This window comes from Heterodontus francisci, chromosome 37, assembly GCF_036365525.1.
Source record: "Heterodontus francisci isolate sHetFra1 chromosome 37, sHetFra1.hap1, whole genome shotgun sequence".
Classification (NCBI taxonomy): domain Eukaryota; kingdom Metazoa; phylum Chordata; class Chondrichthyes; order Heterodontiformes; family Heterodontidae; genus Heterodontus; species Heterodontus francisci.
Genome location: NC_090407.1, coordinates 41,851,460 through 41,866,568, shown reverse-complemented (window position 1 = coordinate 41,866,568; position 15,109 = coordinate 41,851,460). Strand labels below are relative to the sequence as shown.

The window sequence follows — 15,109 nt, the reverse complement described above, 5'->3', positions numbered from 1 at the left end:
GAAAATAACAAAGACGCTCTGCAGCTCAGGCAGCATTTACCAAAAGAACACAAGCTGACTTCCGATATAAGGGCCCTTCCCTTACAAGTTGTAGATGTTATAGATGAACAGCATTTACAAAGGAACAGAATGAGGGAAAGGGGAAGAGAGAGGAGAAAAAAAAACAAGCACATCATCTCTTTACCAGGCATACTGCAGCCCTCTGGCCTTAACGTCAACTTTAACAACATGAGACACGAACTACAGCTCCCATTTTGTCTCTGCAAATAGATGCTGGCACTTCCAGGATAGGGAAAGGGATAAGCTTGTTGCTTGTAGTTGGAACTATGCTGGTGGGATGGCCTACAACCTTGACATCGGCCTGCTTTTTTCTCCCTGTGCCACTGAGGCCCCCTCTGTTTTGCCAGTTTTTCTATTATTAGAACCACTTTAGCCATTTTTACACTCCCTGCGTATCCTTTATTTCTCACATTATGTCTCTTTTTTTTTTCCTCATCAGTTCTACAATTTAATCATCTTCTGGTCTCTGCCTTAGCATTTTATATATTTACATTCCTTTTCCTGTGTGTGGTCATTGTTTTTCCCACATTCCATTCTTTTTTTAAATACTGTTCATCTCTAATACCATACAGCTCTGATAAAGGGTGAAAAATTATGATTTGTGTTCCCTGCACAAATGCTGGCTGACCTACTGAGTGTTTCCAGTGTTTTCTGGTCTTGTTTGAGATATCCAGCACCTGCGGTATTTTGCTGTTTGTTCATGTGTGGAGTGGGCTACTGTGAAGAGCTACATCGCTGGTGCTGGAAAGCCATGATATGCAGCTCTGAATCTATTTCTCAAATTTTGTTCCATCTTTGCGTTCTACCACATGATGATATTTGGGATATGAAAAGTAGCACAGTATTTTAAAAATGCAATAGTGTAGAGCCATAAAGAGCTTCCAGTAACCTTGCACTATTAAACCTGTCTAAATCACCAATGCCAAAAAGACAAGTGAAACTGCATTACTGAGGGTTGCATTACGTATTTAAGGGTTATGTTGTATAACTATGGGTTAAATTAGATTACTGCCGTTAAATTATATAACCTGGGTAACTTGCAGAACTAGAGGTTAAATTATATAATCATGGATTAAATTGTATAAAAAAAGAATTAGTTTGTAAAAGTATGGGTTAAATTATAAAGCAAGGGGTAAATTGCATAAATAAGATTTCAACTGTGATGCACCTATAGCCAAACAGCCTGCCAGCATTCGATGTGTGGGCACACATGAAGAATTCAACCCCTATGGAATTGCATCCTCAGCAAGAACCCCATCTTCAGCAAAGGGGGAGGGAAAATGAAAGAAAATTAGGAAGGGGGTAACTCAATTTAAAAATGTAAAACTAAGGGTATAAGAGTTCCTCTCAAACGTTGTGCAACAACGGTTTTCATCTGCAACTCTTAATGAGTTATCAACCTCATTACCTGCAGGGACAGAGGAGCACCGATATAGCTATTACTGCTGTCATTTAACCATTTCCTGTGCCCCACCTAATCATAGAGTTTTCTCCCTACCCGTTTCTCTTTATAAGCTGTTCAGCTATAGTATTACATACAATTACATGGCATTTACAGCACAGAAACCAGTCATTCAGTTCAAATAGTCTGTGCCAATATTTATGACCCACACGAGCCTCCTCCCACCCCTATATTATCTCATCCCATCAACATAACCATCGACTGCTTTCTCCCTCGTGTATATATCTAGCTTCTGGTTCTGATCAAGTGTCATAGACCTGAAATGTTAACCATGCCTTCCTCTCTTCACAGATGCTGCTGATCTACCAAGTATTTTTTACTTCAGAATTGCAGCGTCTGCAGTATTTTGCCTCATCTATTGATATATTACTTCCATCTGATAATTATAAGTACACTACAAGATAGGACATTGCAACATTGTGTTAAAATTCAGGATTGCACCTAATATTTATTACAAGAAACTGCTGCATATTAAGCAGCAGCATGAAGTGCTGACGAGGAAACCTTTCCACAAAGAGGAGAAATTTCAGTTTAAATGTTGCAAGTTCAGACAATTTCAGAATTGGACTGGCAGAAACTATACAGTAAGCTACCTGCCTATCATCTCAATCTCTGAATGCTACATAGGACAAGAAAATATTTAATCAACTGGGAAGAATATGTACATATATATTTATATGAAAAGCTAACAAAACCTATAATCACTTTCTTGCCACACTTTTCCCCCAACTGTTCCCTGTTAGAACCTCCAATGCCCACACTTAAAATGGAAACAGCCTATGTAAACTTGTCACATTGCAATTACACTTTCTAGTCAGTGGTGGCACTTCAGTTTTGCATCTCCCAGCTCCTCAACCCACTCCAACCAATTTACTTCCCAAAATATGTAACTTTTGTTATCTAACTATGCAAATAATACACACAAAATATTGTATATAAAGAATGATGGAGTATATATCCTGGTCAAATTATCCTTCACTCACCAATCCAGTTTGACCTGGAGACTACAGATGATCTTAACTCGCCACGTGGAATTCCACAGGAGATCGACTAGCGTGAATTTATCAATGTAAGTTGGTTCAATAACATTTTTTAGGTAAAGAAAAAGACTATAAGCTTGTGTCAAAGTACTGAACATGTGAAAATAAAGTACCTCTATTGTTTCAGCAGGAAGATTCTCTACACCAGGCATCAAACAGTCCAGTAGTGGACTGATATCATCAACTGCATCGGTGATCAACTGTCTATGTCTTTTCAAAATATCCACAGCTTTACTTTCCTCGTCACTCACTAGAAAAGATCAGAAAGAAATGTCAGTCCACACCTACAGCTAAATACTCACACTCTGAACTCACCACACAGTGTGCAAGTCTCATAAAGCCCATCGGGAAGCTGATACTGATGGATATTCACCAATATAGTTTTAAATCAGAAAAATTTACACCAGTGCCAATACCAATCACCAGCAAAATCAACAATCTAAATGGTGCTGTGCAACATCGTAGGACAAGCTTTCTCTATAACATTGTGATTAATGTTACAGCCATATGTCTGAACTTGAGGGCAACATTTTTCAATGCACCTCAGTTGTACTGCCGCAAGCAGGTGGATCTCTAACATCCTCTGAAACTCTACTCACCTTTATCATAGAATGGTCACAACAGCACAGAGAAAGGACATTTGGCCTGTCGTGTCCATACCTGCTCTCTGTAAGTGCTACTCAATGAGTCCCACTCCCCGCAACCCTGCAAATTTTCTCTCTTCGGGTAATTATCCAATTCTCTATTGAAAGCCACAATTAAATCTGTCTCCACCACACCTCAGGCAGTGCTCTCCAAATCTTAACCATTCGCTGTGTAAAAAAGTTTTTAATGTCGCCGTGGTTCTTTTAGCTGATCAGTGTGCCCTGATTCTCAATGCTTCCGCCAATGGAAATAGTTTCTCCCGTCCAGACTCCTCATGATTTTGAGCACCTCTATCAAATCTTCTCTAGGGAGAACAGCCCCAGCTTCTCCAATCTATCCACATAAATGCAATCTCATCCCCAGAACCATTCTTGTAATTTTTTTCTATACGCTCTCCAATGTCTCCACATCCTTCCTAAAATGTGGTGCCCAGAATTGAACACAATACTCCAGTTGAGGTCAAACCAGTGTGTTATAAAGTTTCACCATAACTTCCTTGTTGTTGTACTCTATGCCTCTACTTATAAAGCCCAAGATCCCATATGCTTTACTGAAATCGCTTTGTCAACCTGTCCTGCCACCTTCAATGATTTGTACATATATACCCCCAGGTCCCTCTGCTCTGGCACACCCATTAGAACTGTACCCTTTATTTTATATTGCCTCTCTTCGTTCTTCCTACCAAAATGCATCACTTCACACTTCTCTGCATTAAGTTTCATCTGCCTTGTGTCCGCCCATTCCACCAGTCTATGTCTTCGAAGTCTAACACTATCCTTCTCTCAGTTCACAGTACTTGATTGTTTTGTTTCATTTGCAAATTTTGAAATTGTGTCCTACACACCCAAGTCTAGGTCATTAATTTGATCAAGAAAAGTAGGGTCCGAATGCCAACCCCTGGGGAACCCCACTATATACCTTCCTCCAGTCTGAAAAACAACATTCACCACTCAGCCAACTTTGCATCCATGCTGTCACTGTCCCTTTTATTCCATGGGCTTCAACTTTGCTGACAATCCTGTCGTATACTTTTATCAAATGCCTTTTGGGTCCATGTACACCACATCAATCACATTATCTTCATCAACCCTCTGTTACCTCATCAAAAAACTCAACCAAATTAATTAAACATGATTTGTCCTTAACAAATCCATACTGGCTTTTCTCAAGTAATCCACATTTGTCCAAGTGACTGTTAATTTAGTCTCAGATTAAATTTCTAAAAGCTTTCCCACCACCGAGGTTAAACTGACTGGCCTGTAATTACTGGGTTTATCCTTGCACCCTTTTTTGAACAAGGGTGTAACACAATTATAATCCTCCAGTCCTCTGACACCACCCTTGTATCTAAGGAGGATTTGAGGATTATGGCCAGTGCCTCCGCAATTTCCACCCTTATTTCCCTCTATCCTCAGATGCGCCTAAACAGGTCCTGGTGACTTACCAACTTTAAGTACAGCCAGCCTTTCCAATGCCTCCTCTATCAATTTTCCAGTGTCTCAACTACCTTCTCTTTCACTATGACTTTGGCAGCATCTTCTTCCTTGGTAAAGACAGATGCAAAGCAGTAATTTAGTACCTCAGGTATGCCCTCTGCCTCCATGCATAAATCCTTTTTTTGGCCCCCAATCAATCTTACTCCTCCTTTTACCACCCTTTTACTATTTATCTTATTTATTTATTTAGAGATACAGCACTGAAACAGACCCTTTGGCCCACCGAGTCTGTGCCGACCATCAACCACCCATTTATACTAATTTATACTAAACCTACATTAATCCCATTACCCTCTCACATCCTCATCTTCCCTCAATTCTCCTACCACCTACCTATACTAGAGGCAATTTATAATGGCCAATTTACCTATCAACCTGCAAGTCTTTGGCTGTGGGAGGAAACCGGAGCACCCGGCGAAAACCCACGCGGTCACAGGGAGAACTTGCAAACTCCGCACAGGCAGTACCCAGAATCGAACCCCGGTCGCTGGAGCTGTGAGGCTGCGGTGCTAACCACTGCGCCACCCTTATATGCATCTATAAGACTTTTGGATTACCTTTTATGTTGGTAGGGAGTTGTGTGCTGAATTATTGTGGCTTGATCAGCACAGGTTATATTTACCCATAGCTGTATACATCCACTACCCCTACCCACAGGTAAAATGCTTTCTTGCCTTGGCTTCTCAGACTTATGTCAGTAGATATGAACATCAGTATCAATGGTCAATGGTTTCTACAGCATTTGGTCACCTTCCAATGAAGCACCAGAATCTGCAGAAGTGGGAGGCTGGTACAATGTGGAATCTTTAGCTGCATCACATGCACAATTATAGAGGCAGACACTACTCAAAAGGTAGAATTTCATCATTGACTTGTTTATTAAAAAAAAGTAATTGATAAATCTTTGGTTTATTTTCCTGTCCATTTTGATCCATGACTTTTAAGGGACTGCCAAAGGGTTTCCACTGGTCAATAAGATAGTTTTAGTTTAGTTTAGAGATACAGCACTGAAACAGGCCCTTCGGCCTACCGAGTCTGTGCCGACCATCAACCACCCATTTATACTAATCCTACACTAATTCCATATTCCTACCACATCCCCACCTGTCCCTATATTTCCCTACCACCAACCTATACTAGGGGCAATTGCTAATGGCCAATTTACCTATCAACCTGCAAGTCTTTGGCATGTGGGAGGAAACCGGAGCACCCGGAGAAAACCCACGCAGACACAGGGAGAACTTGCAAACTCCACACAGGCAGGACCCAGAATTGAACCCAGGTCGCTGGAGCTGTGAGGCTGCGGTGCTAACCACTGCGCCACCCTTCATAGTGATCACCTTCATGAAAGCTTCCTAAAACAGACGGTTGTAGGGAAATACCATGAGCTACAATAGTTACACACTCCTAGTACAATACAAAAATGATCATAATGCTTCTAAATCTTTGGCTAATAATTGATCACTAATAACCCTTAATCACATTGTTATCAAGGCATCAGTGCTTTTTCAAACAGAATAGAAAAGCACTCAGGAGCCACCGCTTCTCCCTGCATCAGATGGGTTATTTCATTAACTGAAGCACTAATTCTAGTACTGCTAATTGGAAGCCTCACCAGATAAAATGAGCCGGAGACTTTCTGGTTCTTTTTGGAGTTCATCTAGCAGGGCACACAGCTTTGGCACATCCTCTTTCATCCGGATGAGCAGTTTCCAGACAGTGAGTGCTGCCAGTGTTTGCTTCTCTAACACTGCTTCCATCAAATCACTGACACAATCCACCACATCATTCCCTTTAATAAGATCTTCGATTCTCTGTTAGCAACAAAAATGTTAAAAAATTAAATGACTTTAAACCACACAAGACACCTTTGCAACAACTCTGCACAAGTGAAGTTTGAGTATTCACAAGTGAGTGTGTATTGCATTTTGACTGGCTGCTGTGTGTCGTACCATAGCAACAAAAACGGTTGGCACTGCACTGCCAGTTACTGTGCCTAGCATTTAATGAAGATTAGAAAAAAAAACAATGGCAATTTACTGCCCCAACTCGCCAGCTGTACTTCTCTCAGAGAATCCATTGTTGATGCACAACAGAACTTCACTGAAAATGAATCCATTAACAAGGCAACTGGAACGGCACTGAAGTTGAATTAAAAGCTATACATACATTACGGGTTCCATCTTTGTGGCAGCAGAAGTAGGCAATTCTTTTTAAAATTCTACTGAAAATGGTGAGGTAGTGTAATGGGTTAGAAGATGCAAAGTACATGGAAATCCTGATCAGCCACTATAGAAAACAATATTCTCCACTTACAACTTTAAAGAAGCTCTGACTGTCATGAAGCATTAAATGAAGTGTAGAAGATATATGCAAAATTATCAAAAAATGAGCAAAAGTCACCGCAAGATTAAAACAAAATGACTTTAAGCTGTAATACTAACATACATCTATCTATCTAGCAGATCAACCCTGGTCGATATAAAAACAAATGACAAATTATATTCATTAGCCAAGTAAAAACAGGCAAGCAGCAGCCTTAAAGCCAGTCACCATTTTTTCAGTATTGTGAGCCACAGCCCAATATGCAGCAGAACCTGGAGCATAAAACAATGTTGGCTTACGCAAAGAATATTAAGAAATATTTTATATTGGCAGAGACCCACAAAACATTTGCAGTCAAATGAGTATACTTAACCTATTCTGTCATTTCATCCACCCTTTCCATGCCATTCCAACTTTCTCATGCCCTCCCTCTCATGCCATCCCGCCTTTCCCATGCCATCCCCTCCCAAGCCATCCCCATCCCACATTTCCATTTTGACCCTGACCCCACCCCAAAAGCCCCCTGCAAGCAGCGGTTCCTTGGCTAACATCTTAAAAATCTAATTAAAATTCAATAGGATTAATTACGTCTAAGCTAAAACACAAGGCAGCGCTGACTCACAAAGTAGAACAGGATCTCAGCTACACTCCCTAATGTGGGGGGGGGGGGGGTACCTTTCCAGATCAGTCCTGCTGCATTCCTGACTGCTGAGGTGATTCTAAGTAATGCTCGCACATACATATCTCCTAGCTACTGTACATTAACAGCACTGCAGCGAGGTGAGAGGAAAGGACGAATCTTGGTGTTTCTCACTGATTTTCTCCCAGCTTTAAAAAAAAACAATCTTCATAACTGTCAGGATGAATCCACACTGCTTCATGCACAGACTCCATCTTTGCATGGAGAGAGCGGCAGACCAACCATTGGCAGCCGCACATGCGTCATGTGCTCCAGTCCTCTGCGTGTCCCACGTGCCTGTGTGTGTGCCAGGCTCAGCCCACCAAATCAAAGTGGCAACCATTTTGTGCACAGCAAGGTTCCACAAACTACAGTGAGGAGTTTTAAAAATTGCAGTTGGCAACCACTTCCCTGAAACTACTGCATGGCAGAGATTAGCAGAACCACACCTGATTGTAAACAAAGGACCTTACACCTTACCCCAGGTGCCTTGTATTAGATGGATCAAAAATTGTTATACTCAGTACATTCAGTACCTGAATATTACAATTTAGTTTTAAAACATCCAATTAACCAATTGTCATCACACAGGCGCAGAACAGAGTTTGACACACCCCTTAAACTGACCAATCACAAAAGTCCGCACAGACAAAAACTGCGTATTACAGATTATGGTAAACACTAACTATTGCAGCTTTTGGAGGTACTAAACATCATACTCAGAACCTATTAATTATTGGAAGCCACAGTGCTGAATTAATTTTACTCAGGAATTTTCTGAAAGGATAAAGTTCATTAATAGTTTTAAATACAAGTAAACGTACTGACAACTACAGTACAAATCTATTTAAACACAAAGGAGAACCAATGTATAAAAGCAAAATAAAACTTCCACATTGTTCAAAAGGATCTGCGTGCAATAACAGACTGTAAAACACAACCAGATCATCATTATGTTTTGCTGGAATCCTGTTGATACTTCTGCACCATATGCAGGTGTACTATTTCTATCAACATATTAGTATAAAAGCAATAAAATGGTTAATACTTTAAGGTAACACAAACAGCTGGGAAGCGTGGGGGACCACATTACATTTTTTGTCTTACACAGGGAGCTGGTGAGACAATTTCAGAAAGATAAAGGCATTAAAAATGTATCTTACTATTAATCAAAGTAACAAATGCTCATTTTTGTGAAGAAGCTTTAAATGAAAAGATTAATATATAGACTTACATTCTCGTCACTATGTTGGACACTGATTTAGTGACATACCTGCCATTTCTTTGCTTGCACAAGTATTCAATGTTTGCCTGCACACTTGTAGCGATGCGGAGTATCCCGGATAGACGTCCATCTGTCAGGAGAGTTCTTAATCACCTTCGCCCTGTGTTCACCCCCTCACTCCCTGTGTCGTCCTCGTGGTGTGCCACCCCTCCCCGTGCTCTCTCGCTCCCTATCGTCCCCCCCGCTCACCCTCCCTCCCCCTTTCACCCCCCTCCCTCCCCCTTTCACCCCTTCACTCTGCATCCCCCCTCCTCCTCACTCTGCGCATCCCCCCCTCCTCCTCACTCTGCGCATCCCCCCCTCCTCCTCACTCTGCGCATCCCCCCCTCCTCCTCACTCTGCGCATCCCCCCCTCCTCCTCACTCTGCGCATCCCCCCCCCCTCCTCCTCACTCTGCGCATCCCCCCCCCTCCTCCTCACTCTGCGCATCCCCCCCCCTCCTCCTCACTCTGCGCATCCCCCCCCCCTCCTCCTCACTCTGCGCATCCCCCCCCTCCTCCTCACTCTGCGCATCCCCCCCCTCCTCCTCACTCTGCGCATCCCCCCCCTCCTCCTCACTCTGCGCATCCCCCCCCTCCTCCTCACTCTGCGCATCCCCCCCCTCCTCCTCACTCTGCGCATCCCCCCCCTCCTCCTCACTCTGCGCATCCCCCCCCTCCTCCTCACTCTGCGCATCCCCCCCCTCCTCCTCACTCTGCGCATCCCCCCCCTCCTCCTCACTCTGCGCATCCCCCCCCTCCTCCTCACTCTGCGCATCCCCCCCCTCCTCCTCACTCTGCGCATCCCCCCCCTCCTCCTCACTCTGCGCATCCCCCCCCTCCTCACTCTGCGCATCCCCCCCCCTCCTCCTCACTCTGCGCATCCCCCCCCTCCTCCTCACTCTGCGCATCCCCCCCCTCCTCCTCACTCTGCGCATCCCCCCCCTCCTCCTCACTCTGCGCATCCCCCCCTCCTCCTCACTCTGCGCATCCCCCCCCTCCTCCTCACTCTGCGCATCCCCCCCCTCCTCCTCACTCTGCGCATCCCCCCCCTCCTCCTCACTCTGCGCATCCCCCCCCTCCTCCTCACTCTGCGCATCCCCCCCCTCCTCCTCACTCTGCGCATCCCCCCCCTCCTCCTCACTCTGCGCATCCCCCCCCCTCCTCCTCACTCTGCGCATCCCCCCCCCTCCTCCTCACTCTGCGCATCCCCCCCCTCCTCCTCACTCTGCGCATCCCTCCCCCTCCTCCTCACTCTGCGCATCCCCCCCCTCCTCCTCACTCTGCGCATCCCCCCCCTCCTCCTCACTCTGCGCATCCGCCCCCTCCTCCTCACTCTGCGCATCCCCCCCCTCCTCCTCACTCTGCGCATCCCCCCCTCCTCCTCACTCTGCGCATCCCCCCCTCCTCCTCACTCTGCGCATCCCCCCCCTCCTCCTCACTCTGCGCATCCCCCCCCCTCCTCCTCTCTGCGCATCCCCCCCCTCCTCCTCACTCTGCGCATCCCCCCCCTCCTCCTCACTCTGCGCATCCCCCCCCTCCTCCTCACTCTGCGCATCCCCCCCTCCTCCTCACTCTGCGCATCCCCCCCCTCCTCCTCACTCTGCGCATCCCCCCCCCTCCTCCTCACTCTGCGCATCCCCCCCCCTCCTCCTCACTCTGCGCATCCCCCCCCCTCCTCCTCACTCTGCGCAGCCCCCCCCCTCCTCCTCACTCTGCGCAGCCCCCCCCTCCTCCTCACTCTGCGCAGCCCCCCCCCTCCTCCTCACTCTGCGCAGCCCCCCCCCTCCTCCTCACTCTGCGCAGCCCCCCCCCCTCCTCCTCACTCTGCGCAGCCCCCCCCCTTTCACTCCGCAGGCCCCCCCCCTTTACTCCGCAGGCCCCCACCCCCTTTACTCCGCAGCCCCCCCCCCTCACACTCTCTCTGACAGTTGCAGAGTGCAGGAATGCTCAGCTTTGTGACTGGTTGTTTTTTTTTTAAATCATGCAAGTTTCACAGCTGACAGCTGCTGTATGAGACCAGGAACAGCGGTTTCCCAACATCAGACACTCGAGGGTTTTCCGGCGGGTTCCGACTATTTTTTTAAAAATCCTGCCGGAAAACCCCAAGTCTGTCTAAGCTGGGAAACTGTCATTCCCGATGTCAGCCCGTCAGCTGTGAAACTGACGGCACAATGTTTTTAAAAAGCCAATCTGGAAATTACCAGTCACGGAACCCTGGTGAGGATAACAGCCCCGGGTACGGCTTACATCCGCGGGCTGGATGGAAACCTTTGGCGGGCCAGATCCTGGACAACCCTGCTCTAGAACATACACAAAATGCAAGGAACAGAGGCACAATGCCAATTAACTTGTTCTTGTGTGGGTTGCACTGGCGATCAGCAATTAATACCTTTTCTCTAGTCATTTTGAGGGATTTGGGACTCAAGTCACATATAGGCCAGGTCAGGTAAGGGGTAAGCAGGTTCCCTTCTTTGAAGGACAACAGTGAATCAGTGGGTTTTTAATAGTAATCCAGCAGTTTTCATAGTCATGGTGCTATTCCACAAACAACTCACCATGGTGGGATTTGAACTCAAACCTGTGGCTTGCTAGTGCAGTACTACAGCTACTAGTTTCCTATACTCTTAATATTCTGATATCCTGAGTCACAGTGGTTGTTTCTGAGATAAAGAGTAGAGGAGGAAATGCTACTGTGTGGAACCTAGCACCATAAATGAAATACACAAAAGCAGAGACAAAAACGAGCTTTAGGCTACATTTTGTTTTCAGAAACTATTATTGATTTTCAAACTGGGATCTACAACGGGACCCTGGGAATATTTCTATAATCAGATTTCTGGATTTGTTCTTAATAAAAAAAAAAATCTGCATTGACAGCACTATTTCCCTATAGATTGTGAATGTGTTTTCAGAAATTAGGATGCAAGTTCTTTGGGAGTTTGTCAGTATTTGCAAGGGTTCCCTGGGAAGGTGCCAATATTTGTCCAAGGTCAGGAAGAAATGACTAAAAAAAAATTAATGTTGTTGTACATAAACCAAGATTTTCAAGTATTTCTTTAGAGACAGCAAATGCAGCAGACAGGCACTGATCCATTTTTAAACCGATATAATTGTGCAGGATACACAAGATATCTGAGATATTACATTTTTACACAAATGGATCTGCCCACATAATACATGCATGGTGTTGGCCTTGTGTTGCATTTAGCCAGATCTACGAGCTGAATATCTGTTTTCACACCAAGATGTATCCAGGGTCCCAGATATCCAACACAGCTAGCTACATAATAGATCATTCCTCCATCACTTACAAGCACATAAATCATGTGCTGGATAAAATTCAGGTTCTCATGAACAGTTCAGAACTCTAAGACCACAGCAACATAATCTTAACAGTCCAAACAATCAACCATATAAAAACTGGAGCTAGTCTAGTCACTAATCTGCATCAAGCACATTGTGCCTGTTTTATTGCCACACTATTCATTGTACTGCTTTTGCTTTGGGGCATAAAATTAGCTTAAATGGACTTAGACTCTGTCCTGTCACCTACCGAAGTCTCTGTTGTGATTCGGGCTTCCTTCCAATACTCAATTTGTGTTCACAGCAAACAGAAAATTTCCACAGGCAGACAGAGTCCCGAATGAACTGAAACTCCAGAGTACAGGGCTTACCGGGCTGTTTAAATACTATATTGCACACCAAAGACCATAGGAGATTCCCACCACGCTCTCCTGTACCAGAGCATCAGATATTATGCACCAGCAAAACACATTTATAAGAGAATTGCAAATAAACAAAATAATCACAACAGGACAATACTAGATATATACATGTATAAACTGAGAAAGGCTGCTGTAACTCTCCAACAGGAAAAGTCCAAAAAACAAAAGCTTACTGCAAAATTCTGTGCCTCGATCGTTCATGAGTCTATATTGAAACAGAGCCATATACATATATATGTCTATTTTGTCCGAATACGTACACTAAACAAAGTACCTACATAAATTAAATAACTTTAAAAATAAACTGTTCTAAGAGCCTGAAACCCAAGTCCTTTTTTTAAATGTAATCTTTGAGTTTCTTATGAAATGTTATGTAGGTGACAGCTCCATGTATTCCACTTGGATGCCTTTCCTGCAACTGGAGAGACAGGATCCCAAAGCTCCTGCCTAATTATGACTGTCTTTTCTTTGATGTTGAAGTGGGCCCATTTGAATAATAAAACAGAATCTCAATGGTCAGGCATTTAATATTAATATATTAACCATTTCAGGCACAATGTATGAACAATCATCTCCAGGCCACTGGTTATCTATTTGCTTCCAACATCCAATGACACCTGAAAGCCTTTCTTTGCCTATAAAACTACCCTTCCACAGACCACAAAATTAATTCTTCCTGAGCACAATGATGCTGTTGCCTGACTGGTGTTATCATACAACCTGCCTATTCCCATGGAGGGACGGGGGGGCGGGGGGGGGGTGGGGGGGGTGGGGGGGAAGATACCCTGTCATAATGCAGCAGAACCACATCTGCCAATATAACAAGAATATAAAATTCTAACCCACAACCATGTTCCCTCCTTGCTGTGTCCAGCCTGTTGGTTGCACTGCATGGTCCCTTAAGACTGGCGTGCAGCTGCACATTTGCAGATCTTAAAGGGACTGCTTCTTGTGCACAGCCTGTTTGTCCCCTGCATGACAAGTTGTGGACTGCTGCGAAGTTGCACACCTGCACAGCTTAGAGGGAACGGTGACCCACACATATCATATTTGACTATATAAAAAATTTATTTCATACCTCTTTTTCAGCATCAGATATATCCTCAGCAACAGACAGGATGTTGTGCAGAGGTTGGAGGTCAGTTACTGCATCAACAATATTATCTTGATACCGTCTCAGCAAGTCAAACCAATAATCTTCTGTGTTCTTCACTTCTGTTGAGAAATTCAAATAGTTACCAGCTCCAAACTTTCTTCTTCACTTTTCTTTATTCACCCATTTGTCAATATTACTGAGAGGGCCAACACAACAACAACTTGCATTTATATAGTGCCTTTAAGATAGAAATATGTCCCAAGATGCTTTATAAAGATGCAAGAGGGACACTAAGTGAAAACAGGAACAATTGGGGAGTGAACAGTGACCAAAAATATGGCTTAAAGAGGTGGGTATTAAGGAATGTTCTAAAAGAGAAAAGAATGGAGAAAAAAAACAAAACTTGCAGTTATACAGCAGCTTTAACGAAGTAAAATGACACAAGGTGCTTTACTGGCGCATCATCAAACTCTGACACCAAAGAACATGAGGAAATATTAGGACAGATGGCCAAAAGATTAAGTATGCTTTAAGGAGTGTCTTAAAGGACAGAGAGAGGGAAAGAGAAAGAAAGGTTTTGGGAGGGAATTTCTGGTAGGTTACCAATTAGTGCAGCGTTAAACATTGGGGGATGTGCAAAAGGCCAGAATTGGGAAAGGCAGAGATCTCACAAGGCAGCAGCAGATTACAGATTGGAAGGGGCGAGATCATGGAGCGGTTTGAAAATAAGGATGAGAATTTTGAATTCGAGGTGTTGCTTAACCGGGCGCCAATGTAGGTCAGTAAGTAAAGGGATGATGAGTGAAAAAGGTTTGCTGCAAGTTAGGATACAGGCAGAGTTTTGGATGAACTCAGGTTTAGAGGATGGGAAGCCAGCCAGGAGAATATTGGGATAGTCAAGTCCAGAGGCAGAACAGGTGTGGATGAGAGTTCCAGCAGATGAGCTGAGTTAGGAGCAGAGATGGACGATGTTAAAGAGGTGTAACTAGGCAGTCTTGGTGACCGAAAGATATAGAGTTGGAAACTCAGCTCTATGGTTGCGAACAGTTTGGTTCAGCCTCAGAGAGCTGGCAAGCAGAAGCGTCTTAAAGGAATTGCAGAACAAAGAGCATAGGTGGCTGAAAGCATATGCATCATAGTGAAGCAAAGGTAGGGGGAGGGGGTGGGGGGGAAGGGAGTGTTCCAGAGGTTAAAGTCAGAGGAATTGAGATTTAGATGATTTGAATGCTGGAAGAAGTTAGATGTGGAGAAGTGAGGGTACAGTGCGATTTAAACGCAAGGAAGAGAACTTAAATTTCAGGTATGGGGGAAAAAA

At 44.4% G+C, this 15,109-nt stretch overlaps 1 protein-coding gene across 5 annotated transcripts in view; it reads right to left on the bottom strand.

Moving 5' to 3' along the window:
* zbtb40 (zinc finger and BTB domain containing 40) overlaps positions 1-15,109 on the bottom strand; it is a 120,398-nt gene that overhangs the window by 66,281 nt on the left and 39,008 nt on the right. For all 5 annotated transcript variants that reach the window (XM_068017565.1, XM_068017563.1, XM_068017567.1 and 2 more), the window contains 3 exons: positions 13,777-13,913; positions 6,319-6,517; positions 2,676-2,812 (listed from right to left, as the gene is read on the bottom strand). In XM_068017565.1, coding sequence (XP_067873666.1) covers positions 2,676-2,812; positions 6,319-6,517; positions 13,777-13,913 — 473 coding nt within the window. The remainder of the gene's footprint in view (positions 1-2,675; positions 2,813-6,318; positions 6,518-13,776; positions 13,914-15,109) is intronic.